The sequence below is a fragment of the Bipolaris sorokiniana genome, assembly GCF_000338995.1.
Source record: "Bipolaris sorokiniana ND90Pr unplaced genomic scaffold COCSAscaffold_3, whole genome shotgun sequence".
Classification (NCBI taxonomy): domain Eukaryota; kingdom Fungi; phylum Ascomycota; class Dothideomycetes; order Pleosporales; family Pleosporaceae; genus Bipolaris; species Bipolaris sorokiniana.
The window spans coordinates 343,221-369,289 of record NW_006911897.1 but is presented as its reverse complement, the minus strand read 5'-3'; the positions used below and the strand labels follow the sequence as shown (position 1 = coordinate 369,289).

Genomic DNA, 26,069 nt, shown 5'->3' with positions numbered 1-26,069 from the left:
TCATTGATATCATAAACCTAGCCTAACACTACCGCATGGACAGAAAGCAATCTATTTATCCCCTTCTTTCGTATTCCGTATAAGTAGAGGCACTAAAAACTTTAAGATTTTATAGGATATAGTAACGATATAAAGAAGTCTTCTTATGAATGAAGCTACGTATGTAGTAGTGTGAGCGTAGAGTTAGTATCTCGCAACTATATATAAGAGTGATTAATAGAGAGGTAAGCCATCTATTGAAGAGCCTATATCTGCGTACAGATTGGAGATACATACTCTCTCTCCTTAGCTTGAGTATCGCTAGGGCGAGCAGCCCAATAGTAGTGTCTTGGCGCCGCGTCCAGGCACAGCCTATGTGAACTGAATCCGGGTGCCGGCTCTTCCGGCACCCGGATCCTGTGATCGTACTCGATTATTGCATTACAACTACAGCGGCAACAGGGGTGTACCACCCTTACAGGAAAAATGATAGCTATACTTTACACATCAATGACAATGGTATATTGCAGAGACAGAGAATACGCAAAAGTTTTGGTACAAAACCGCGCAACTATGGATGCAACCCACTAAGTTATTGGTCAAGCCAAATCCTTCATACTAAATGACGGGACTACCAGTGGCAGTTTAAGGGCGTGCGTGCTCAAAGAGCTAGGTTATCTATTTTGGTAATCACTCTTACGCTAAGGAGAAGCATTGATTGGAAAGAAAACTCGAATCAACTGTGGGCCAAGGGAGAGTCTACATAAGAATAGAGCCGCTTTGCTGTGATTGATCGATTGATCGATCTTGCCCTACGTACTTACTTAATTTTAGTCATAATCTCCACAGCTATGTCTGGCTGGGAAGCTTGGCGAATAGCCAACACGTGGCATGCAGGAGCTTAGTACCAGAAGCCGATTGCGCATGTCAGCGTACATTCGTTGGGAAACAAATTTCAATCAACATTGTAAATAAGCTGGGAAAACAACGAGAAGTTAGCGGGATCTTTCAAATACGCCTAAGAGAGAATAACGGGATACGGCTGTTGTGCGGACGGTTTCGCGATGTAGACGCGTCGGAGATGACATCCTTGCCAACTGAGCTACGTAGCTGCGCCACTGAAGAGACACGCAAGAAACACGACGGAGCAAAACGAACACTACCATAGGCTATTACTACAGCCAGATCTATTGGCCGACGACTCCGGGACTATCTAGATCGAAAGCAGCCAACCCATCCCTCGAACTAGGAAGAGCAATGCCGCCAAAAAGGATGTACTTCCCGCGTTGACTAAGGTTATCTAGTAGCAGGAAGAAACAATCCAGAACCTTGAACGCAAAACAAGAGAGGTCAGAAAGGAATAGCAAGCTATCACTAATTATAATGTTGAAAGTTTTAATAGGGTTACTAACCACCTCGTGGCAACAGCATCCTCTAGTGCGCATATCCAGGCCTCGGTTGCACCCGCAAGCGCGCCTGCGGAACTAAGCGCCACACCTAGAACGCTAGCAAATCAGCAGCACACTAACAGTGTTAACGAGTCTTGATACCAAGGCTATCGATTATGCATAAAGTCACTACATATAGATTCGAATCTCTTGTCATGACACCTAGACTCCAAACCAGATAAGATGAACCTTAGCTTCAGATTTATTGCATTATTTGCACTGATTAATAGCCTTGACAAGAAGCTGGGCTTCATAGTTGAGAATGAGAGCATAATACCATGCTTGACAACTTTACAGGCAAAGCTGTTAAGTATGGTAAACGCCCCACCAAACTTTCACATTCTGTTGGGGGCCACAATCCACTATTCCACTGGCTCCGACCCTTCCTTGCCATGCGAACCTTGCAATAGCATCGCGGGTAAGATCTCTAACATCCTCATTTCCGATGGTTGTGATGACGTTGTTCACAGTCCTAGCGCCGAATTCGCAAGTTCCCCAGCTTGCAATTCGTTTCTGCTGGGGTTCCACAAACTTTAAAATATCAATCAGCGAAGTCTTTTAATTTGATTAGAATCTAGAGAAGCTTACCCAAGAACCATCGCCAGCAATCCTATCAAAAAGCGTTTGACAGTCGGCAATCCAAGGAGAACCACCAGAACTGTTGTTGATAAAGGTCGTAGCTCCGCAATAGTTGAGTCTCTTCTCAAGCATAGATCGTGGAGCTGGGCTTGTGGGTGCAGCAACAGCAGAGGCGGCCAAAGAGGCAACAATGACAGGAGTTGAGAAACGCATGTTGAAAGTTCGGGTAGTTGCTCACTCAAAGAAGAGGTTGTATTTGCTGTAAGAGAAGTTAGAAGTTCCTGGCTGTGATGTTAGAAAGAGGAGTTTTTGTCAATACTTTATACTTCTTCTACCAGCAGCATTACAGCATTATAATATAGACTAGTGCTGTAATTAGAAACTTCAAGATAAGACAAAATAAAGCATCTAGACCCGAATGAATACCCCTGTGACACTTTTAAAGTGGTGGGCCTAAGTGATTCCCTTCCTTGTTTGCCTGACCTTGGAAGGAGGGGTATGAAAGCTCAATGAGTAGTAGTCTGATCAAGAAGGTATCTGTTCTATGAGAGGCGCTATAGATCGTAAGTTCTCTTCTTAACCAAGATCTGCTAGCCCTAGCTCTGCCCTTTTTTTTAAGTGTGAGTACATTTAGCACAGAAATAGTTTGATCGCTTATATCCTGGAAACATGCTACGAAGTGTTTTTCAATTCATCCAGCATGAAATCGCTTCTCATCTTGACTTATCTCACTCAAGAAATAAGTCGCTGTCCTAAGATGCAGGTTGACAAGAGTCATAGGATGTTGAAAATGCAAGAACTATACGGCAAGGTAGTTGCGCAAAGAAGTAGAGAAACACGTGTAACACTATTCAGTAGACATTTGATCAAATCGGCTGTTTTGTGCATCATCTGCAATGTTGCTGCCCGCCTGGTTTTCTGGATATTAGTGCGCATGCGATGCAAGGCTGCTCGTGTCTTCCGAGGCTAAAATCTCAGTAGGATTCGCCAAGATAGATACTCCGGGTACTACAACCTGTACCGGAAAAGCTAGGAATAACGTCGGCACTACTTTCTAAAATTAAATCTGTACACTCCACATTGTTTATACTAGCGCTTGGTTCTTCACATTAAAAGTACAAGGGCTTCAAGCTGGCTATTTGTATCGACTACGGTTAGACTTACTTTTAAAAGTAAATTTTGCAGGTATATGGGTCGTACTCCTAGAAATCGTAATTTGCTTACAAACGAAGTCTTCCCCATTTTTATATCCGGCGTATAGAGCGGTCAAGAGTCCTGAAAAGTGGGGAGGCCTAAACAGTGGGGGGCCTAAGAAGTAGAGCCTGGAAAGTGGGAGTCCTAAAATATGGGAGCTATGCATACGAGCTGCAAATTGGATAATGCGGGGAAGATTTACATGGTGTCTACCGCAAAAATTCCTAGACACGCACTAGTGCAGTATGTTAGGATAGTCTCCGGTTTAGTATCGCCAAGATGACTTTATGAAGGATATATTGGATAAATTTTGCCAGTAGTGACAATAGAAGGCCTCAAATCCTGCAAAAATCGAGCACGGCTGGGTCCATTGAAGTGCCCAATGTCTCAAAACTCGAACACTGCAATATATCAAATTCAGCCACTGTCTGTTTGCACAATCAGCTGTTATGCGAACCCTTTTAGATGCGAAATTTGCAATTATTTAGACTAAATTTAGAGATAGAACCTTTCTTCTTAACAAGCAAGTGTAGAATTGATCAGATAGGGTAGATAAAGATCACCTCTGCTTTTCATTAGTGCTTGAAAACTAACCTTATTTTATCTAGACTGGCACCCATCCATCCATTGCGACCTGCGTCTAGGCTCTAGAAACATCCAATATTCTATTACAGCACGCCTTAACTGTTAGCTTTCGCAAAACCAACGTCTTCGGTCACCGTAGTTTACACACTGCTCATATTGTAAATGCGGGGTTGAAATTGGCCCAGCTAGATCAAAAAGCAGCTCTCGTCTTGAGTAATATCCAGTGCAGTAATTATGTCAGTGAGTGCGTAACGGTCGCTACAAGGTCAACGATAAACCCTCAGTTCTATCATAGAATTGATGAGCCCGAATGGAGCAAGTCTGTTGATACGACCATCTTCCAGAACTTGGGGCACCTGTTCTATAGAGCATACGTGGACTCTTGCATGACAAAAGGCTTCACTATATCCAATACACATGCTTCAACACAAATGCGAATTTAGTATCTTAAGGGATGGTAGCCGTCTGTCGTCGTCTTGGAAACTATTGAATGAAAACTATAGACGGACCCAACGCGCTGAATAAGTTAGAGTCACTGGCTCTCAAAATCACTGCGTTTTGTCGGACGACAGAAGGCGTCTGGGAATTACGGCCGGATGATAGATACAGATACTATTGTCGCGGGTATGCTCACTTGCTTGCGCGAAAAATATATCTTTACATCAGATGCAAACTTGGTTAACAAAGGCCCTGCTGCAAAGCAGGATTGAAGGAGCGACAGGTAACACCAATTACTTTACTAGCGCCCACGAGTTATGGTAGAGATATGGTTGTTTTTGTATGTTCTGAGAGTGGGAGTAGGAGCAGAGCCGCACAGACTATGGATGGAGGGTAGGTAGAGTCGCATTAGCCGAGGGTTGAGTTACATTACCTGTGGATACAATTATGGTAGAGGCAAAATCCTATGTAATTCTATCTCTACTGTACCTCTACCCATTCACCAGCTTGCTACAGAAAAGGAGCTGCGACGGCTAGTACAGAGATTAGCACCTTCTTTCCACAGGAGTACTAAGTTCTTAAGCTCCGAATTTTCTTCGAACATACTAATTCAACCCTGTCAATATAGATCGGTCCTTTTGCCATTGGTCCGCTCGGATTCTGAACAAATAAACTAGCTGTATTTGACCTAGTATGCTGAGTATCATCATTGGTAAACTGTGATTGGCGGGCTAGCAAGTAGCCGCTCCGGCTCTGGAAGAGCAGCTTGGTACCTATGTTTGCCTTATTTTACCACTTTTCTATGGTGTAAATGAAGTAGCTGGATGTGTAGGCCACCCACTAGTCCCTCGACTCATGAGAACGAGACTCTTGGTATTCGGTGCCATAACTTCTTTTGAGCCTTGGCTTTGTAAAACTCATATATACACACCGGTTCAAGGAATATTCAATATTGGGGCCGTGTCTGCAAATGCATTTTGCCCAGCAATGTAGCGTTATCGGAACCCATAAATCCCAAGAACAAGGGACATTGAACTAATTATAGCCACCATCTATACCTCCTTAAATTGCCGTCTAGATCGCACGCCTAAAAGATGACTGTGCTAGAGCCACGGACACATTCTAATTGGCACAGAGGATGTTTATTACCTTACTGCTATTGCTTGGGCAGGATACGATCGCACACATGGTTTGTATTGAACTTCTTCATGAAGACTACGGTATAGAAATAAATCAAGGGCACAGGGTAGGACACCATACGCATCTGCGCCGAATCTACGATGCACCCATGCGCACCTGTATTGGCACACGACTGACCCATGTACTCTGTAAGCACCCGAACTTCCAATCGTTGCTGACTATAAGAATCTTCTCTTTGTATAAGAGTAACTTCTTGCGCACTCACTTTGATCATTCACTCATTTTTCCAACTAACAACCTCATAACCTAGTTACTTCTGTTTTGAGTGTTCGTACCTGGACAGCATGTCGCGGATTATGGATGAGCGATGTGGCGCACATGTCCCAGAATACATGATGGATTTGTAGTGGCTTCCTACTAATCGGGAATTGTTTAGCAAGGCTCACAGTGGCACTGCGGTCTGCCAAGGAAACCGGAGGGTTCGTCCTTAGGGCGCAGAATATTATCTTGGGTCGATGTGACACTGGTGATGTAACTACGCTCGAAGGTGGTGGTTGTGCTGGATCTGAGAACATAGTGATGTTGTAGCGAAGTGGCTTTTTGGCCTAATACGAGAATGAATACCATCGAAATAGGACGTACTTGCATGCGCATTTGAAAAGAAGAACTATGAATGTCTGCCTCGTAATGGTCACATCTGCCTGCTTGCATTCATCTCCTCTCACCCACGTACCTTCTGAAATCTAACCGGTATTTCAGGCCTATATGAGGATTCCTATCACTTAATTCTCGAAAAAAACTGACTTTCAACAATGTTACGATGGTCATCAGCGCCAGCTGATATGGACGAAGGGTGACCTAGGCATTGGCAAAACAACCTTTATCAACTGCACCAGTTTTGAGCGGGAATTACAGCTTGGAAAATCGAAGACAAACCTGAGTCTAGAACTTGAAGATGACGATACCGACATTGAGTCTTTTGTTGACTTGGGGTATGGTACAACATCGGAAGTATCTTCTGTTTATTTGATCATCAATGTGCTTGGAGCTACTTGCTCTCCTTGTTCAAGACAAAGAACTTCAAAGCCTTTTCAGCTCAGCCCTCGACAAAAGTCATTGCTTCCGAGTTCGAACGTTCGTTCAGGATCATAATTGGCCAATTTGCGCGGGGCCTGCGAAACAAAGCTCACAATAAACGAGAGAGGGGCATTGCTTACGTCGGGCACACAGTTGCTGGCTATTTTTCCAATTTCATTTGCAAGCAATATAGCAAGGAGATCAATACAAGCGTTAATTAGATGGATCTATCATCCAACCAGCTCTCTCCCAAACGACAACTCATTGACCCAGCACCAACAAACACTGAGAACTTGCATCGCAAAGAGATCCCTGATGAAGACCATGATCGATGTAGAAACAATATATTGTCTCTCTGCGCCTTAAACGATTGAAAAATCTTGTCGTCGATAGCTAGGCCATGAGCAATTTACGGAATGATATTGGAAACTGAATTAAACTCCAACACCATCACTCGTAAACACTCGACAGGGAACCAATTACAGTCAAAGTACCTCCATATATGCATGCATCGGCTGAACAAGAGTATACCAAAGCGCACCAACTATCCGATACGCAATACCAAGGTCGGTTATCATGACGGGAACTGACATGTAATTTGAAGAGGTTTGTACGCCCTTCAATGCTAATGGGTTATCAGCGGCTAGGATACATTTCTGTAGGCTAGGCTCATCCGAACTGAATATTCAGAATTTCCAATGTGGCCTAGCATTGTTGAGAGGAATTGTATAGCGACTATGACAATCAAGATCCCGCTTCGGTGGAGAAACCCGCATTCATTCTTCAGCAGCTGACATGTATTACCAAATCTATTGAGAACAAAAGCGCGATAAATAAAATCACTTGTAAGAAGGACATGTCAAGATACAAGCAAAATACAGATAGCAGTGGAGGAGGTGGTGGTTCTAATGCACATTATATTGGAGCCCTCAGCGGTACAGACATAGGACAGCCAGGTCCAACGCAGGCCCCATCATCCAGTCAAGCAGGCTCAGCTAAAACAAAAAATTCTTTTTTGGAAACTCAAGCAGGTATCTGAATTTCTTCTGCAGCTACGTCGAATACTACGTCCTAGAAGAGGAAGTTTCTAGACCTCGGCATCAACACTTGCGAAATCGACATTAGCCTAGGTGATATCGACACCACCGGCATCAACGCCAATGACGGGCTTTTCAAAAAAAAACTCCGGGAAGTACGAAGACCCGCAAGGCCGCGGTATGAAAAGAATATCTTCCTCAGCCAATCAACATACATTTCGTTCACGTATGTCACTCTCGCCCCTAGACCCCTATCAATACACTCGACTCTCATTCATTGAGCATTTCAGCGTGCCAGAAAGATATCGCATGGTCATCTACAGATAATCTGTTGTCATGCCACCCCCTAAGACGAAGTCAAAGCAGTGCGATATCATTATGAGGAATGTCCACTCAAAGTTCAACCGTCGATGGATCCCCACACCTTCTTTCACTACGTGAATGAGCACAAACAGGAATGTCACACAAAACCAACTCGAGTTTCTCTGTACCCTAGTTCAGATATTCCTAAGATGCTTGGGCTAAAAGAGTGGGGCCAACAGTCTTGCTGATCAATAATCAGCACTGCAGTTTGATTGGGGGCGAACAAATCATTGAGGGGCTCGAACAAAATTGTTCTTAAACTAGATTACATTTCCAAGTCTTACTCTCCGCTTCGTACATAGTATACACACTTTATTTCCCACTTTAGGCATACGTAGGAAGCAGTGGTTTGGGGAATTTGGCCAGTGCATAGTAGCAGTCTCGGGTACTGCTATAGCAGCTTCATATCCCCAATGGACCAAGAATTTGGTGAATTCACCTAGCGTTCAACATCTCTTTCAGTCACAATGTCAGACATGCCCATTTCACACACACACACACACACACACACACACACACACACACACAAAACCAACCCCGCTACCCCACCACATCCCCCACCCCCTTTCAACACCTTCCTTCCATACTCCATTTGTCTCATTCTCCGCCCTTCTCAGCGCCTCAAAATCCTCCTTATCACTTTTCTTCATCGCACTGAGCATCACACAAACTGGCTCCAGGACCTCCGACTCCCCCTCCTCCGGAAGCACTGCATACTCTTCCTATGGAATAGGATCGAAAGAAACACAGCGCACCAGTTCCTTCTTATCAGCACGCCAATCAGCGCCGCGGTAAATGAAGAGAAGGCCGTGGGAGTATTCGTACGTTGGGTCGTCGATGTAGCTAGGTACAAAGCCTGGGAGACCCGTAGGGCTAGATCCAGTGTGTCGGGATTCGAACTGGCGCGTATAATCTCCCTAATGCTGCTTTTCGGCGTGGTAGTGGGAGATACAGACTTAGTCGGCAGAGGCATTGGGGAGTGGATAGGAAATAGAGTTCTAGACGGAAGGGGAAGGGGTAGGTTTGGAGCGAATATGTTTCTCTGCCTTCGAAGATTATTAAGGAGTGGGTACCGGTGTGGTCTTGGAAGGGCAGAATGTGGGTCTTTGTGCGGTAGATGCGGTTGCATGTGCTCGTGTCTCCTCTATCTATGAGGCCGGAATCGCCTTCATGGGTTGTCATGATGGGCTTGAGAGGGATAGAGATAGGTCTATGGTTGCGGTCTGAAGGTAGAAAGAAGCAGCGTTAGTGTTTAAGAGGCACGTACCGACTACTAGGCTCCTACTATGCTACTACTAACAACGTCAAAAGATGGAATATTGGCAAACAGATGGAGGTTTGGTATAACATAAGTTTACCTCTACCCAACCCAGGCCAATCTTACTTCATCTTTATCACTGCCCATTCGACCACTCCTATGCCCCTACCATACCTCGTGGTGGTGGGGGATATGGGGTACCTATCTACCAGTCTCAACCCTACAATGCTACTTCAACGCACTGAATGCCACTCATACACTAATGAACTTGTTGTAGGAGATAAATCGTTAGATGCTATTCTAAGACTAATATATCCTAAAATGGAAAATGGTCGTGGGGTGGTACTATGGCTTGTAACGGAAAAATTGATAAGTGTCATAGTAGACAGCTTAGTAACATGGATGTTAGTATCTTCATTTACTCAAGCGGTTAATGCAGTGAATATTGGGGTTTGATTCCCCTATTGGAGATTATAGCTTCCATCATTTCCTTTTATCCCATTGGTCCTGCTTTCCCTTCCCTCATCTGTTCTCTACATTCTTGCATGATCTAAGCAACAACGCAGGACATCATGCGTGTTTATACAATTCCAATTTTTGGTGTCGCTGTGAGTATCTTGTTGGAGACATGCAGGGGTGAGCTGTCTTACTATATGTTTAATAGTTGGGTTGAGGCGTAGCGCGGGCATTGTCATGTTTCGTATGCGTAGCATGTTGCGCAGCTTGCCGAGCGTAGTTCGTGGCAGGTGCGCGCCACTGCATCAAGTTCGCACGCACGTGGGGATTTTCGGCGGCGCAACGATAGCCATGTGCGCAAACGCATATTTCATGGGTGTATTTTTAGGTAGCGCTATGTTTGAACATGGTGCGTTCGTTCAGGTTTGCTTTGAAGGACGAGTAAGGTACTCAATGGGTTGGGCGAGGGAGTTTGGCCGAGAGCAAACTGATGGCCTTGGCCCTTACAGCTGCCAATTACTTGACACTTGACATTTCAAACAATGACAAGCTTGGCGCTGGTATGTGCTCAGGTTTCTTGGAGACATATACTCCAGCAAGCCAAGTATGCATACACGCGGCGATGAGTTCTCTCCTAACAGACCTCTCGGCCTATTACGGACGGAGGCGCTAGCTTTTGCGACGATGCCATGAATCTCTCAATCCAGAGGATACCTTTTTGAACCCACCACGATTATGCACCAACTGGTGTCATTGCCTTACCTGAATGAAAACATGATATCTGTCTTTGGCTGCTTGATCCCGATATCGCAATGATCAAAGTCCGATGCGCAAAGTCCGACAAGCACTACACGGTTAGGCTTACGCCCAGTCCGAACGCTAGACGCAAGATGTGAGAAACTAGTATTGGTAACACGGCGCAGATTGGCAGTCGGAGTCTGTACACTGCATACGAGCATACTCAAGCCCTTGGGTTGTGTGTGCCAATGCAAGTATGGCCGAGCCGCTGTCTTTTGCGATAACGAGGAGACGCGAATGCTCAGCTGGAAGCGGAGGCTGAAATGGGTCCAAGAGGTCCACGTCGCAGTACTCGTCACTATTGATTGCTTGTCATCTTTGGAATGTGGCGGGAGGTGTTTGGTGGCTTGTATATCATCTCTTTATAATCTGGCTGCCGTCACATGAACGTGATATCGGGTCCTTACCAGGTGTAAACTCAGCAATCACTATACAGTGCTTGTTTCTTGTCTTTCGTTTTTCCTTGCAATACAACTATGTTTATATCTCCAACAATTCTCACTAGTAAATTGTTTGTTTGGTTATGTCTTTTCATCGTCGGATCTCCGTTTATCCTTTGGTATCGTGGGTCAATGGAAGGTTTCTCAGTCCCATACCCACGACCACCATCGCGACCAGTCCCCCAGTTTTTCGCTCATGGTGACTCGAAATGTCTACCAAAGGTATTGCCTAAGTTCATTCAAGCAGCAACGGTCAAACGGGCAAAGTGTCGGAAATATTCACCCTTTGCCAGTGCAAGATCACGCATCGGAATTGTTACTGCGCATTTTGGCGAGGCCAAGGAGCATTACCAAATGGCGTTTCAAACACATTTGTTCCACTCTATGGTCCACGGAACAGAAGTCCGGGTCATGTGCGACCCTATTGTCGACGACTTGTGGAACAAGCCAGCCTACATCTTGAACCTTCTCTTTCGCGAGATGATGAAGCCAGAGAAGGAACGTCTTGAATGGATTCAATGGGTGGACCGTGATACTCTTATTCTCGACCAATGCCGGCCCATCTCGAGCTTCCTGCCGCCCGAGAGGGGACGCTACGATTCGTGGTGGCGTGGTGGCGACGAACAAAAGGAGGGGCAACAACCCCAAGCAAATACGACACACTTACTCGTAACCGAAGACTGGAACGGTCTCAACAATGGGGTGTTCCTTCTTCGCGTAAACAGTTGGGCGATTGAGCTCTTCACCGCTATCCTTGCTTTCCGGCACTATAAGCCTGAGGTCGACCTCCCATTCACCGAGCAATCCGCCATGGAACAGGTTCTTCGTACAGAACAGTTTAGGCATCAAACAAGATATGTACCCCAGCATTGGTTTAATGCATACGAAGGGGGTGCAGCACAAACGTTTGAGGATCGAAAGGATGAGGAGGGGTTAAAGCAGTTCCAGGCCAGGAGAGGCGACTATTTGGTGCATTTTGCGGGGCACAGCAGGAAGGATCAAGCGATACGAGATTGGAAGAGCATGCTGGATCAGAGCGGAGACATCTGGGAGGAGAATAGAGTTCAGAGAGACGTGTCACAAGAGGTTGGGACCTTCTGGAAAGGTTTAGGGTACGGACGGTAGGGTTGGGTTCATGCGTAGCAATTTTGTGTTTGAGGAATACCAAGAGAATTTTCGTAATTTCCAAACCATGTTTTTGTTAGTCAAGTGAACTAGCAGATGCATTAAGCACGAAGATGTTTGATGATAGGTGGGCGATTTCTCCGTGGGCAGGAAGATGGCTCCAATTCGGTTCAGGCACCAAAGCTTGTACATCTTCTGGAAGAATGGAAGGTCTACATTGGGACCGATGTCCGCTCGCAGCTGCGCTACTGCAAGGCTCAGGTACTGACAAAGGGCTACGGTTGGCCCTTCCAATAGCAATTGATCAGGTATCACGGCAGTCGACTCTCAAGCGCAGGGCAAGCCCGACTTGTAGCGAGCGTCGGGATAAGTATAGAAAAAAGGTAGCTTTACCGACGATGGATTGGAGGTGGTGGTGTTAGCGCGGTGCATTGGAGGCCTAAGGGTTCTCGCTGCACACGATCAATATCGAAGGCATGGGGACTGTGCTGACATCAGACATGTGAACAGGATAATGCAGTCGAGTCTAGTGCAGCCACATGCAATCGGCTAGTATTTTCTTTCTTCGATTATGTGCTGGAGCCGAGGATGCGGAGAGGAATAGAAGGAAGTGTCGCTGACAGTGGGTATCCGCGGAGTGCCATGTGGTAAACTTGTTTAGCGAGAAGCATGTGAGAGAATGAAGCGGGAGAGCGCAATATAAGTGGAACTGCGTTATTATCTGATGGCGTGACGAGTCGTGGGCGATGTTCAGCATGGAGTCGGTCATGTTTTGGAGAGGGTGATTGGGGTAGCAGTGGTCTGGCGCTCTGTTCATGCGATTTCACTAGTCCATACACAAAAGCTGTTCAGCTTGATGGCGCCGCGCTAGTTCCGCTTACGGCCGCGGGCCGTCTTCTGGAGACAGATGGCAGTGCCGTCTGAACCGTCGACTCCCTCGCTGCTCGTCACAGCTAGACGCTGTCGCCAAAGCTTCCCCCAAAATCTGTCGCCGAGTCGAGGATACACGCCACCAGATAAACCTGGGGGTGGATTGGCTTCATCCCTATACATACATACATGCATACTACAGCTCCGCATCCTCGACTGTTTTTACACCCACCTGGGCCCTGCATTGCCTCTTCGAGAAAGCACCGAGGCAGTGCCGCATGAACCACCGAAGAAGCACCACCATCACCACCATTACTGCACACCCAATCTTGTAATTGACTTTGCTCCTCGTGGATTATCCAGTTACTTTGTATTTAGGGCTAACCGCTCCCCCGCCACCACCCGTATTGGAGACCTCAGTTTTGGGTCGAGGCTGTCAGACGAGCGCTACTGTCGGTCCCATCAGTCCCAACGGTGAATATCCACCTTGGACTCGGGTCCCTCGTGCAGATCATCCCAAGCACACATCTCTACCGAATTTGGCCCTTGCAGCTCGTTCGGTGCTTTAGCACATGGTTTTTTGGGTCCGGGGGGACTTCCATCTCTAAGCGATCCCTTGCCAACTGCATCCACCCATCTCTTCGACTCAGGACACCGCGCCCACTCCCCCAGACTTCGAGAGCGACAAGCCCACTCCGATACCCCAGAGCGACACTTCCCCAGGCAACTTCCGAGAGCACCCCCAAATCCATTTCCTGATCATCGCAGAGAATCCCATGTCAACGAGTAACACTGATTGCATGCCGAGTTCACATAAGGGTCAAGAGATAGCGCACAGCTTGCTGACCTAGCCCTTGGTAAACCACCTACGGCTGACGTTCCCAACACCTCGTGGCGTCTTTCGCCACCCAGTTCCTGATTTCACTACAACTTCTGCAGTATACGTACCATACTCTACATACCCACTCATTCCCGTCAACCCAAGACGAGCGCCCAGAGCGATTCGCGCCGTGCGGCTAGCCCTACGCCCTCCCCCGGCTCAGACTGCAGCGCCCGCGACAACTTCGGCGCTTTGGCGACGCCATCTCAGGCCCCATGTCGCCATCCATACTCCAGCCAGAGGCTGGAATATTCTATGGCATATGCTGGCTCGTCGTCATAGTCCGCCTGATTTCACGAAGGCTGCATCTTGGATCATGGAAGTCTTTACAACTCGACGACTATTTGATTCTTGTTGCCATGGTTTGTCACCCGCGGTCCTAAGCTGCGCAACCAAAGATGCTGAACTACAACCAGGCCACGGATACGGTGCTCATCAGCATCATGCACCAGGTCGCCAAAACCAGCAGCAACTTGATACCACCTGGTGACGATATCTCGCAATATACTCAAGCCGAGATCAACACTCGTATTTATGGCTCCAAGCTGGTCTTGGTAGTAGAACAGATGCAGATCCTCACAATCTGGCTCATCAAGGCCTGCCTCCTCATCATGTACAACCGCATGACTTTGGTCTTGCCGCAACATAAGACTGTTGTTGCCACTTCCGTCTATGTCGCTGTATCGTTTGTTGTCATGGAGGTGTTGTACCTTGGTGTGTGGTGCAGGCCGTTCAACCAGTACTGGGCAGTCCCTCCAAGCTCAAGTAAGCATATTGCAGGCACTCAGTTGTATGGCGCTTATTATTGCAGAACAATGCTCCGCCGCAACGAACCATCTCATCACGAATGCCGTGTTCAACATTTCCAGCGATTTAATCATCATCTGCATACCCATGCCGCTTCTGTTCAAAGTGCGCTTGCCAATGAAGAACAAGATCATCTTGGGCCTAATCTTTTGCATTGGAACTTTTACCATTGTCGCTGCTGCCCTCAACAAGTACTATTCCTTCACACATCCTTTTGGAAATGAGTGGACAATCTGGTACTTGCGAGAGTCGTACACTGCCATTCTCTGTGCAAACCTTCCACTGACCTACCCACTCATCCAACGCATCTTCGGCCTTCGCAACTGGAGCTCCAACACGTACGATTCCTCAAATGCTTACGGCCGTTCCACCATCCAACCACAGCCGTCCTCGATACGTCGTCCCGACGCGTCTTGGTCGGAACCGACGCCACAACAGATACCTCGAGGGTTTAGGGATATTTTCCGGAAGACAGAGAGCCAAGAGGACATAAATGGTGGCTTGGGGAAGCAAAAAGAGGAACGCGACCCGGAGTTCATCACAAGCGCCATTGAGATGGAAGACGCGCAGTCGCATCGGGCGTCCAGCGTGGGCGGCCCTGGGAGCTGGCGGACCTCTCGCAGCATGGAGGACAGAAACAAGAGCCCGGAAACATTTCACCCTGTTTGAATGATGCCATGACCTTTATTAACAAAAATTATTCTTATTCACATTTTCGCTTTGCCAAGTTTCGTATTGACCTCGATTGCAGCAGGGCCACGAACAAGCCAAGAACTCTAGACTCACCTGGAGGAGTAGAGATCTTCCTGGCCTGTTACTTGGTGGTCTTGTGTCTTCGTCATTGCGTCGTGCTTGTTCCTGGAGCACCGTGATGGACGTGCCTGATGGGGAACCCTAGCCATCACGGTACACAGGTACTCACGCGATACATGAGCTCGAAGAGCTCTTTAATAATCTATAGAGCCTCTCCATTAACAATATTTCTCATCATTAGATTGCTGGAAGCCTATAGGTCATGATACCATGCACATCCACGACGTTCTGATTGTCGGCGCTGGCCCAGCTGGTCTAGCGGCTGCAGCACGTCTCCGCGAACATACACCATCAGCGACCTTTACCGATGATGAACACCAGAGATACCACTGGATAAAGAAGCATGGTCGAAAGATGAACATCAAGAACTACCGAAAGAACAAGGACTCGTTGCCAACGCCACCTTCAACACCATCTAATTCGGACTGTGGATGCGAGCATCAGAAATCGTCAGAAGAAGCAATAGACATGCTAGTTCTTGATGCCGATGGAGCAGACTGGATGTCCAAGTGGAAGCGACTCTTCAAAACATTCCACATCGACTACCTTCGCAGCCCAATGTTCTTCCACGTCGATCCCGCTGACCGAGACGGGCTGCTCGCATACACGTACGAACAAGAAAGGGACAAGGACATTATGGCTCTGCCTAACATTGCGGGCAAAGAAGTCAGCAAGCACAAGAAAAAGAAGAAGCTAAAGCAAGGAAGGTTTCTCGGTGGGACACCCGACGTGGACGAGAGAGATCGAAAAGACTATTTTACGCCAAAGACGGATTTGTTCTATGCGCACTGCAACGAGGTGGTGCGGCGGTATCGCCTTGGCAGCGATATGATCCGTCAAGAAAGCGTGACTGATATAGAATACGGAGAGATAGCAAAGTTCGCGGATACTGAGCACGATAGCGTTATATCGGATGATGGCTCGGAAGACGACCGGATGATATTTCGTGTGGCGACGGACAAAGGCGTCCGCTTTGCTCACGTAGTCATCCTCGCCGTTGGCCCTGGGAACACCCCATCGCTACCCCCTGTGCCTGGCCTACCCAGTGAACGCCTACATGAAGGTTTCTCCCACGCCATGCAGATCAAGCAGTTCCCTGCGCCACACGTCGTCGCCAAGATCCAGGCTCGGCAAAACACCAGCCTGCTTATCATTGGAGGCGGCCTGACGAGCATTCAGCTAGCCGATCTCGCCCTCAAGCGAGGTGTAAATAAAGTTTGGATGCTGATGCGTGGACCGCTCAAGGTAAAGTATTTTGACATTGACTTGGATTGGGTCGGCAAATTCCGGAACTTCAACCAAGCTGCATTTTGGACCGCGGACACAGACGAAGGTAAGCATCCGTTACCACATTGTGTGAGAGTTGCAAGGCTAACATGTTTCCTTTTTTCTTTTTTCTAGAGCGATGGGAAATGATCATGGTTGCCCGAAACGGCGGCAGCATGACACCCCGGTACCGTCGAATTCTCGACACGCACATTGCCAATGGGAGGATTGCTCTACACACGCACACAACGCTCGCATCGGTATCTTGGGACCCTTGTTTCAAGACTTGGTCGTGCGAGACGTCGTCGTCGCAAGTTAGTCTTCCACCGATTGACTACGTTGTATTTGCCACGGGCATTCAGTCGGATATCCGCACCATACCTTTTCTGCAGACAATCCAGAAACAGCATCCGATCAAGTATGTTGGCGGCTTGCCTTGTCTCACTGAAGATATGATGTGGAACGATGACGTACCGCTCTTTGTTACGGGGCGGCTTGCTGGACTGCGACTAGGGCCTGGAGCGCCGAATTTGGTCGGTGCCCGAATTGGCGCAGAGAGGATCGCATGGAATGTGGAGGATGTTTTGAAGGGGTTGGGCAGGTCGCGACGTGATGTGCGTGATCAGAGCGTTAGTGAGGATGGAAATGAGGATATGGAGTCGTATGCTGCGGCTAGAGATAATCGGTTTAGTAGTTTAGTTGCGATGGATGAGTGATACATAGGCTTTGGTTAGTCCCAATCGCACTACATAATTTCCAGCTCGAAAAGCGCTCTGTATAAACTGCATTCCAAGCTTGGAAACAAGAGGACATATGTATTTGACGTTGACCCATTCGGGTAATTGATGCTTCTGGAAACCTCCCAAATCAAGAAACCACTGCGATCATCCAATTATCGGGCCTCGGGAAATATCGCTTTGGTATTGCCGCCGCTGCGTCATCCGATGCCGTTCGATTCGGCTAAGTGTAAAGCCAATCGGTTGGCCGGATTTCCTTCCCTTGGCCTTGCATTTCTTCCTAACCCGCAAACCATCACCCGCGCATTCATCTAATTAGACAAGAAAACGCCCAAAAAAACCCCTCCCAACCACACAAATGGTTTCCGGCGGCAATGCAAGTTCCCTCTCCTACTAGCTGCAATAGGCGGCAAGCAAGTTGATTCAGACTAACTCACTCGACTAGGACGACAATATACCAGCGGTAGTTTCGCTCGCAGCCGGTGGTGTTGCTGGCGGTGTGGAAGGCTTTCTCTCGGTAATAACAACCCAATTTGCGCTTAAACTCCGACATGCTCCGTGACTTACACCGTCTGCTCTTTTTGCTCTGTTCTTGTAGTATCCGCTTGAATTCGCAAAGACAAGAGTGCAGCTGAGGGCTGAGAAGGGGGTGCCGACGCCCAGGAACCCGTTTTTGGTGATTACGCAGATATATCAGCAGGAGGGTATTCGGGCGTTGTACAAGGGGTGTGGAGCGCTGGTGTTTGTAAGTGTTGCTGTCTCTCCTCTTTTTTGATTCACTGATGCATCGAGTATGATGCAATTGCTGGTTCTGTTTAACCTCATGTCTCTTCATTCTATACGCACGACAAGGCGTATGTGGTTACAACTCCCCAACACACAACACCCTGCATACGTATCTACAAGACCAACATAACCCCAGGGCTCCGTCGGAAAAGATGGCGTCCGCTTCCTCTTCTTCGATCAAATCAAGGCATCCTTCGCCGACCCGGAAACAGGTAATCTTTCTCCCGTGCGCAACCTCCTCGCCGGCATGGCCGCCGGAGTCGTCGCATCCATAACCGCAGTGACGCCCACGGAACGTATCAAAACCGCCCTGATAGACGACGCCAGGACGGAAAAGCGGTTCCGCTCCGGTCTGCATGCTACTACGACTATCTGGAAAGAGCACGGAATTCTAGGTCTCTACCGCGGATTCGCCGGTACCACGCTCAAACAGGCATCCGCGACGGCGTTCCGATTGGGAACGTATAATATCCTCAAAGACTATGAAAAGAAGAGGAATATTGAGCAAAACACTGCGGTTAACTTTGCAAACGGATCCGTAGCAGGGGTTGTGACTACGCTTTCCACACAGCCATTTGACGTCATCAAGACGCGGTCGCAGAGCGCAAAGGGAACGAGCACCGCCGAAGCCGTCAAGAGTGTTTTACTCGACTATGGCGTTCGCGGATTCTGGAAGGGCACGACGATGAGGCTAGGTCGCACCGTGTTCAGCGGCGGCATATTATTCACGAGCTACGAAGCCGCTGTCAAGATCATTCTGCCGTTGTATCCTGGCGCGAGACAGGCCCAGACCGCATAAGATACCTACTACGTACCTAATCTACTTAGACCAAGACCAAAAAAAATAGAATCTATACCTTCCTAGCCTAAATACTCACAGGAAGCTACTACGCTAGCTACGCCCTCTCATCGTACTCATCAATAACACTGACAGGCTTCACAAACCTGCCGAGCGGCTTATACTCCAAATGCCCCAGCCCAAACGCCTTGGGCCCCCCAATCTCAATCCCCCGTTCGCTCGTCCACCGCTCACTCGCCGTAACCCCAATCACAGAAACAAGCAACCCGTACCGGTACTCGGGCGTCCCAATCGCCTCGCCATTCTGCGCATCAATCACAGCAATAAGATCCGGCACAATCGCCAGCACATCCTCATTCCGTTCCTCTCCAGTCGCGCGGTCCCCCTCTTCCGGAACCCGGAGTGCCGCAATGTTTTCGTTTTTGAAAGGAATCTTGATGCGCCCCGTGAATTCCGGGGTGGTGCTTTGAATCACAACCTCACCGTACACATGCCCCATGTGTAGTTTCCGACTGACACCCACGATCTTGCCTTTGAAAAGCACGCTGCCCGTCTCCGCACCGCCAATTGCATCGATAATGCTTTCGGCGACGGTATCGATGCGATTCTCCTTTCGCGCCCTCGCAACTTCACGACCGATCCGCCACGAAAGCGACACCGTATGCTCGACGGCCCAGCGCCTCGTTTCCTCCCCAGTAACAGGCGCATCGGCGGTCCCCACCGCACTCCCCATCTGGCTGAGCGCGGCACGAATCACTTGCTCGACTTTGAGGTCGCTCGCCGCGGTGGGCATGTAGAGCGTGTTTCCGTTTCCGTCGGCGACAGCCACCGGGGCGAAGACGATGGGGCGCTCGCCGAAGACGACGGGGGTTGTTTGCCATTTTGTGGGGTAGGCGCGGCCCATCCAGTCGCCGTCGATGCAGGGCACGTTCATGTTGGAGGAGGCGCCGAGGACGAGGCCTTGGAGGCCGTTTGAGCCGCCGATTTCGAGGGGGATGATGTGGGTGGCGGAGTTGCCGGGGTTGAGGTTGCGAAGGGTGGTTTGGGCGTCCATCATTCTGGGGTGTTTTGTTAGTTTTTTTGTTCTTTCTTTCTTTGACTTGGTGGTGGAGATTGGAGGAGGAGTGAAAGACTTACTCATCTGCGGAGAGCTTTTCAATGCCTACGGTTGGACTGCCGGCTCCGCCTCCGCTGCCTACGAGAGCATCGTCTGCTAGGTCGTCAGGGTTGACGACGCGGACTGTGTGGCCTGAGCGAAGTATTCCTCGGACTCGAAGCATGGTTGAGTAAGGGGATCCGCCGCCACCAGTACCCAAGATATAGCATCCGGTTGTGATCCATGCAAGATCTGTTTCTGAGATCCACCATTCGCGGTTCTTGACGTTGGGTTTATACGTATCAATGTCGACTTCCGTCACAGCATCGGCTTCGTCTGTGTTTTCTTCGGTTGAAGGCGCAGCAATGGTAGCGCCAGTGTCTTCCAGACTGGTTTCTGACTCTTCTCCATCTTTAGTCACATCCAAGTCTGAAAAGTCGCCTGCACGGGAAAAGTCAAAGTCGCCAGCGGCTCGCACCATGAAGCGAGTCTTGTTAGCCACATACTGCAAGGGCAGATCTTCTACTTCCACAATTGCAACTGTATCCACTGAGCCGCCTGCTTCAATTGTCTTTTTCTTGGCTTCAGCGCAGATTTCTTCTAGAAGCTCCTTTTGTGATTGCTTTTCCGTCGACTTGACAGTATCGATGACGGCACTAACACGTGCCATTGCAGCACCAATTGCATTGGCTACGCCCGACCATCGAGGCTTGATCACCCTGCTTGCACCTTTGAGCTCATCAGGTGCTATGACTGCGCCGCCACCAACTAGAAGAACAGGAAGGTCCTCCGGCGACGTCTTCATGGTATCAATGATACTCTCAAGCATGCGCTTTGTCTCCGTCTTGAAAGCCTGTACATCCTCCTCTTGAAGCTTCCCTCGCACCTTGTCCGGCTCGCCGATAGCAACATCAGACGATGCCGCAACAATGTAATCGGTCGCCGTTGCAACACTACCCCCGAACACAAGTGCCTTCTCCGGTAACTTGTAGCCCACGGATTCTGGTCCAACTTGCATTTTCCCCTCGACTCTCCGCACCAGACTGCCGCCTCCCAACCCGATACTCTTAACATCGGGATACGAAAAGTTCATTCGCACGCCCGATAGTTCAGAGTATGCGGCTTGCTGTCTGGGGAAGCCGTTGGCAAGTAGTAAGCCCACGTCTGTAGTGGTGCCACCAACATCAACGACCATCATTGCTTCTTTTTCTTGCTTTCCCATTAGAAAAGCCGCTCCGCGCATGCTGTTTGTCGGGCCGGACGAAAACGTGCGGATGGGCAATTGACTTGCTGCTTTACCACTGAGTATCGTGCCATCATTCTGCGTGATGAACACAGGGCAGTTAAGTCCCAATTTCTTGACTGGCGTCTGAAACGACGCGATTGTCTTTCTCGCAAAACTCAGAATCGAGGCATTCAGTATCGCAGCGTTTTCGCGCTCCAAGAACCCGAGATTGGCTACTGTCTTGCTGAGTACAATGTCGACGTCGTTGCCGAGTTCGCGTTTGATGATTTCGGAGGCGCGTTCTTCTTGCTTGTCGATTGTGTCGATGGGACTGAAGACGCCGTTTACGACTATGCTTTTGATTCCTTTTTCTTTGATAATACGGCATTGCTCGATGATTTCCTCCTCTTTGATGTCCGAGATGAGGCTGCCGTCGACTTCCAATCCGCCCTTGAGGAGTGCGTAGTGTCCGAGGATGATGTTGCGTAGGGAGGTGGGCCAGTCAACACAGGGTGGTGCGTGCTTACTGAATGGGCCGCAGAGACGGATTACAGCAACACGGGAGAGGCGTGTTCGATCTCGAGTCACGACTGCGTTGACAAAGTGAGTTGTTCCTATTGTCACACTGGCTACGGACGCTGGGTCCACGGACGCGGACTTGAACATTGTCGTGATGGCATTGGCGATTCCATGGCTGGGATCTGTTGTTGTTGGTGCCTTGTGCCTGGTGGTATCTGTGAGCTCTCCTGTTATCCTATATAGAATGACTTGGCTGTCCTGACTCAGGTATGTATCCTAAAGTCAGTGCATAAGGGTGGGATGCCAAGCGAGTTGATTCGATGAGCGTAACAAAGGAGAAGAAATATTACCAAGCAACAATCCCACGATCCTCATCATTAGACTTAGTCGGATCAATGATGACTCCATCTGTATTCGTACTACAAAGCAATCGTCAGTTTCGCGATACAGCTACATTCTCTGTGTAGCCACGTAGCTCACCCGCCAACGTCAACACCAATTCGCAGATTCTTCATTGCAGCCATGGCAAACAGCAAGACTCGTCTTTAGAGAAAAGCAGACAAAATTCAAACGGTGCAAAAACCACAATGAATGCTGTCAAATCACTTCAATTCTGACGTGACACTGCTCGCATCTGATAAGATGTGGATTCGTGTTGGCGGGGCAGACCAACCCTGACCACATAGTAGCCCCGAAGTCGCACCTTGATCGTATTCGATTGCACAAAAAGGTCGCTTTTCTGCCACCCCACCCTCATGCATCTCCAATTCACCTCTCCACTCTCCAAACTATCTCCAAATATATACCGAATAGACTCAATTCTAGGTACTCGCCATCGTTGCATGCAACCAGTCTCCTCTGTCGCTGCTCTGTGACCAAACGGCTGTTTGCCAAAGTATCGTGTGTGCCCCTCCAACCCCATCTGCCGATCTTTTACTACATGTACATCGCTCGGATAAGAAGAACCCCTCCTTTCCCCCCAAATACCCAATGCCACGTGCACTCCGGAAGCGATTATCAACCTATCTCCGCTCCTTCCTCCCCCAATCGTGCCTTTTTCTGGGGATAACGAGCATGGATGCGATATTAACATGGTTTTTGAGGATTCGGATACCCCAGGGCCATTAGTTACATTCTAAAGTGGTATTCAGATACTTATGCAGCGTGCAATTGTTTAATGCAGCCGAGTTATCACTGTTACAAACTTGCATACGCTCCTGTTATTATAGCTGTGCATACGCACTCTTCAGCTCTTGAAATCACGCAGGTATCATGTAATGCGAGCAAAACAAGCTTTCCATTAGTCCTCAACCCACACTCTGGACACCCAGCCATTCCCGCACAATCGCGCTAATCGCCACGGTACGCGCCGCCCAACCTCTGTCTAGATAGTGCTTCCCCCTATCCCCGCTGAAGTATATACGAGACGCCACTGCACAAGGGCCTCGGCGCCGAGCCCTCTGGGTCCTGCAAGATAAACACCTTATACCTTTCATTCTTGTTTTGGATAAAAGATATGCGACTCAGCTGTTCCTCTTCAGCTGTCCCTCTTCAGCTATCCCTTTTCAGCTTTCCCTCTTCAGCTTTCCCTCCTCACAACTCCCCTCTCCCTCTCCCCCCCTCCTTCCCATCTCCTCACTCTCCCATCTACCTATCCATCCATTTAATTTCCAAGTAGTCAAACGTGAAATAAAAAAGCAAATAAAAAACAATGACCTTAAAACATCGCATAACCTCCCTCCCCCAGACCCTCCGCCTCAAAGGCAACGAATCCAAACACGAACAAACAGACGCATGGAGCAACCGCGACTTGATCCCTTTACCACCTGAGCGCAGAACATGGGGTTGGTTCAATTTCTTCGGATACTGGTCCATTGGATCGCTGAATCTTGCGAATTGGCAGACGCCTAGCACCTTCTTAGGTACCTTTTACCCTTCCTTTCCCCCTCAAAGAAAGAAAAAAACAATCAAAATTGAACAATGGGAATAACAATGATAATAAATCGCTAATATCGGTTATTGCGAGATAAACAGCCATGGGTCTTTCCGTCCCACAAGCCATGCTCATCATAGTCGTTAGTCGCATTCTGATCGCTGGTTTCTCGACGCTGATAGCGTGGATTGGGTTGAAGTGGCATATTGGTTTCACGGTGCAGAATCGGTATAGTTGGGGGTTGAGGGGCAGTTTTATACCGCTTTTGCAGCGGATTATGTTGAATTTTATTTGGAATGCGGTTCAGTGTAAGTTCCTCTCTTATCATTTCGAGTCCCAAGTGCTGTTAGCGGGAGCTGTATGTCATTTATTCGAACTTTGGGGTTAATATGGGATTTGTAGGCTGGAATGGCGGTCGTCTTGTCGCCGTGTGTCTGACGGCCATCTGGCCGTCGTATGCACGCATGCCGAATACGTTTAGTCCGAATTTCCCGACTACAACCGAGCAATTCGTTGGCTTCGTTGTTTTCTGGTTCCTTTCCACGCCGTTCTTGTGGCTGCGACCGGAAAAATTCAAGATCCCCTTCCTCATCGTATGTACATGGTGCGGCGTCGGCATGCTGGCATGGATGATCTGGGCTCTGGCTACCGCAAAAGGCGTAGGTCCATTATGGAATTCTGGCCAAAACGTACCTGCAAACTCGGAATGGAATACCTCGTGGCTCATCATGGCGGGGATTAATCAGAGCATCGGCGGTTTGGCGGCGGGGATTACCAACGGAAGTGACTTCTCGCGGTATGCACGTAGAAGAAGGTCCTACCTCTGGGGTACTTTTGGCAGCTGCTTAGTTACAGGTGTGCTAGTCTCCCTCATTGGCCTCGTTACTGCTGCTGCCGGACAAAAGATTTACGGCGAGGTATATTGGAACCCGCCGGATCTACTCATACGCATCATGGACAACGGAAACGGGTCGTCGCGATCCCGCGCAGGTGTCTTTTTCCTTTCTGCTGGCTTCGCTTTCACCGCCATGTTTGAGAACATTTGTGGTAATGCCGTTGCTGGCGGCATTGATCTCGCTGGTCTGTTTCCCCGATACATTGATATTCGACGCGGCGCTATCATCACCTTTGTGGCTGCATGGATTGTTCAGCCTTGGCAACTGATCAATCGCGCTACTACTTTTATTGCGGTGCTGTCATCGTTTTCGGTTTTCCTGGCTCCGATTATAGGCATCATGGCTTGCGACTATTATATTCTGAGGAAGAGAAGGATCCGCCTGACGCATTTGTATCGAACAGAAATGTCCGAATACTACTTCACCAAGGGATTCAACTGGCGTACCATACCGGCGTGGCTGTGCGGATGGGCTCCTACAATTGGAGGGCTGGTCGTGACGGTGAGGGGAGATGCAAAGCCACCACGGGCTTTGGTGGAACTTTACTACATGGCCTTCTTGATTGGTGAGTGACATTCCGCAATAATACTGGGAATAGCCACAATCGACTGACAGTCGTCTAGGTTTCTGCATCAGTGGTGTTCTGTTCTATCTGCTAAACGTCTTCTTCCCTGTTGCCGATATGGGCCAGATGGATCCCATCGATGTATACGGTACCTTTACCTTGGCTGAAGCAAGAAGAGTGGGTGTCACGCCACTCGATGACAGCACAATAGTCGGAGAAGCGCTCGCGAGAGGATCGTCGGGTAACGATTATAACTCCAAGGAAAAGGACGTAGAAGTGGGTGTTACAGGTTGATTGGTGGATTACCCAATGATCGTAGTTGTACTGGTTTCTGTAATGGCCACAGTTAGTCTCACTATCAAAGAGTCTGAAGTCCCCCAGCATGACGTACGCGCTTTGTCTCGATTTGGAATAAGTCCTAGTGCTGCTGTACACTGGACCCTTGACTAGAGACTTCCTTCCCCTTGTTCCTGAACGGTCAATGCAATTATCTTGTCATTTTCTGGACAAGATCCAGATTGGAATAGTGATTGCACACCGGAATTCAAAGCATACCACAATAGCTTCTGTTGAGTAGATACAAGGGGAGCAGAATGTAGACCCGCTTTCAGTTTTCGTGTGTGCTGAAATCTTGTCTTTCTTTATTCATGCTGTTTCCTATGATAACGAATAACGACTAGAGCAGCCAAAATAGGTTTAATCCATTGTCGATTAGCGCAGTATGCAGAGAGTCCGGGATAATCCTAACAAAAGACGACGTTAATCAACCCAAGAGCCCATTGTGACCATCAAAAATGACTCTAGAAACTACCGAACAAACTGCCGTCTGGTACTCGAGCACTGACATTAGTCTTGCCAATATTGTCAGATGACGCGACAAGACACAACATAGCGTAGCAGTTGCAAGCTTGTTACGTCATCGATTCCAGTAGGGCCGAGTGAAAGAACAACTAGACTTGG

The 26,069-nt window shown here is 48.5% G+C and overlaps 7 protein-coding genes across 7 annotated transcripts; 5 read left to right on the top strand and 2 right to left on the bottom strand.

The window, feature by feature from the left end:
* Positions 1-1,733: 1,733 nt before the first annotated feature.
* Positions 1,734-2,219, bottom strand: COCSADRAFT_196914 (uncharacterized protein; the record flags this gene model as incomplete). The annotated part of the gene is made up of 2 exons (XM_007698585.1): positions 1,734-1,958; positions 2,016-2,219. 2 exons carry the CDS (start codon positions 2,217-2,219, stop codon positions 1,734-1,736), a joined length of 429 nt encoding a protein of 142 aa, XP_007696775.1.
* An 8,147-nt stretch (positions 2,220-10,366) lies between these two features.
* COCSADRAFT_135609 (glycosyltransferase family 34 protein) lies at positions 10,367-11,963 on the top strand (the record flags this gene model as incomplete). The annotated part of the gene is made up of 3 exons (XM_007698584.1): positions 10,367-10,446; positions 10,971-10,977; positions 11,027-11,963. The coding sequence occupies 3 exons, from the start codon at positions 10,367-10,369 to the stop codon at positions 11,915-11,917; spliced, it is 978 nt and encodes a 325-aa protein (XP_007696774.1). The 3' UTR covers positions 11,918-11,963.
* Positions 11,964-13,711: 1,748 nt separating this feature from the next.
* On the top strand, positions 13,712-15,320 carry COCSADRAFT_283917 (uncharacterized protein). The gene is made up of 3 exons (XM_007698583.1): positions 13,712-14,029; positions 14,084-14,432; positions 14,479-15,320. The coding sequence occupies exons 1-3, from the start codon at positions 13,883-13,885 to the stop codon at positions 15,141-15,143; spliced, it is 1,161 nt and encodes a 386-aa protein (XP_007696773.1). The 5' UTR covers positions 13,712-13,882; the 3' UTR covers positions 15,144-15,320.
* COCSADRAFT_283912 (uncharacterized protein) lies at positions 15,321-17,284 on the top strand. Its single transcript, XM_007698582.1, has 2 exons — positions 15,321-16,620; positions 16,689-17,284. The coding sequence occupies exons 1-2, from the start codon at positions 15,498-15,500 to the stop codon at positions 17,267-17,269; spliced, it is 1,704 nt and encodes a 567-aa protein (XP_007696772.1). The 5' UTR covers positions 15,321-15,497; the 3' UTR covers positions 17,270-17,284.
* Positions 17,285-17,648: 364 nt separating this feature from the next.
* Positions 17,649-18,875, top strand: COCSADRAFT_168257 (uncharacterized protein; the record flags this gene model as incomplete). Its single annotated transcript, XM_007698581.1, has 4 exons — positions 17,649-17,666; positions 17,736-17,807; positions 17,889-18,035; positions 18,213-18,875. 4 exons carry the CDS (start codon positions 17,649-17,651, stop codon positions 18,873-18,875), a joined length of 900 nt encoding a protein of 299 aa, XP_007696771.1.
* Positions 18,876-18,972: 97 nt separating this feature from the next.
* Positions 18,973-22,239, bottom strand: COCSADRAFT_23446 (uncharacterized protein; the record flags this gene model as incomplete). Its single annotated transcript, XM_007698231.1, has 4 exons — positions 18,973-19,933; positions 20,013-21,920; positions 22,066-22,134; positions 22,196-22,239. 4 exons carry the CDS (start codon positions 22,237-22,239, stop codon positions 18,973-18,975), a joined length of 2,982 nt encoding a protein of 993 aa, XP_007696421.1.
* A 993-nt stretch (positions 22,240-23,232) lies between these two features.
* On the top strand, positions 23,233-25,489 carry COCSADRAFT_33911 (uncharacterized protein). The gene is made up of 4 exons (XM_007698304.1): positions 23,233-23,637; positions 23,750-23,956; positions 24,051-25,109; positions 25,168-25,489. The coding sequence occupies exons 1-4, from the start codon at positions 23,427-23,429 to the stop codon at positions 25,401-25,403; spliced, it is 1,713 nt and encodes a 570-aa protein (XP_007696494.1). The 5' UTR covers positions 23,233-23,426; the 3' UTR covers positions 25,404-25,489.
* Positions 25,490-26,069: the final 580 nt, after the last annotated feature.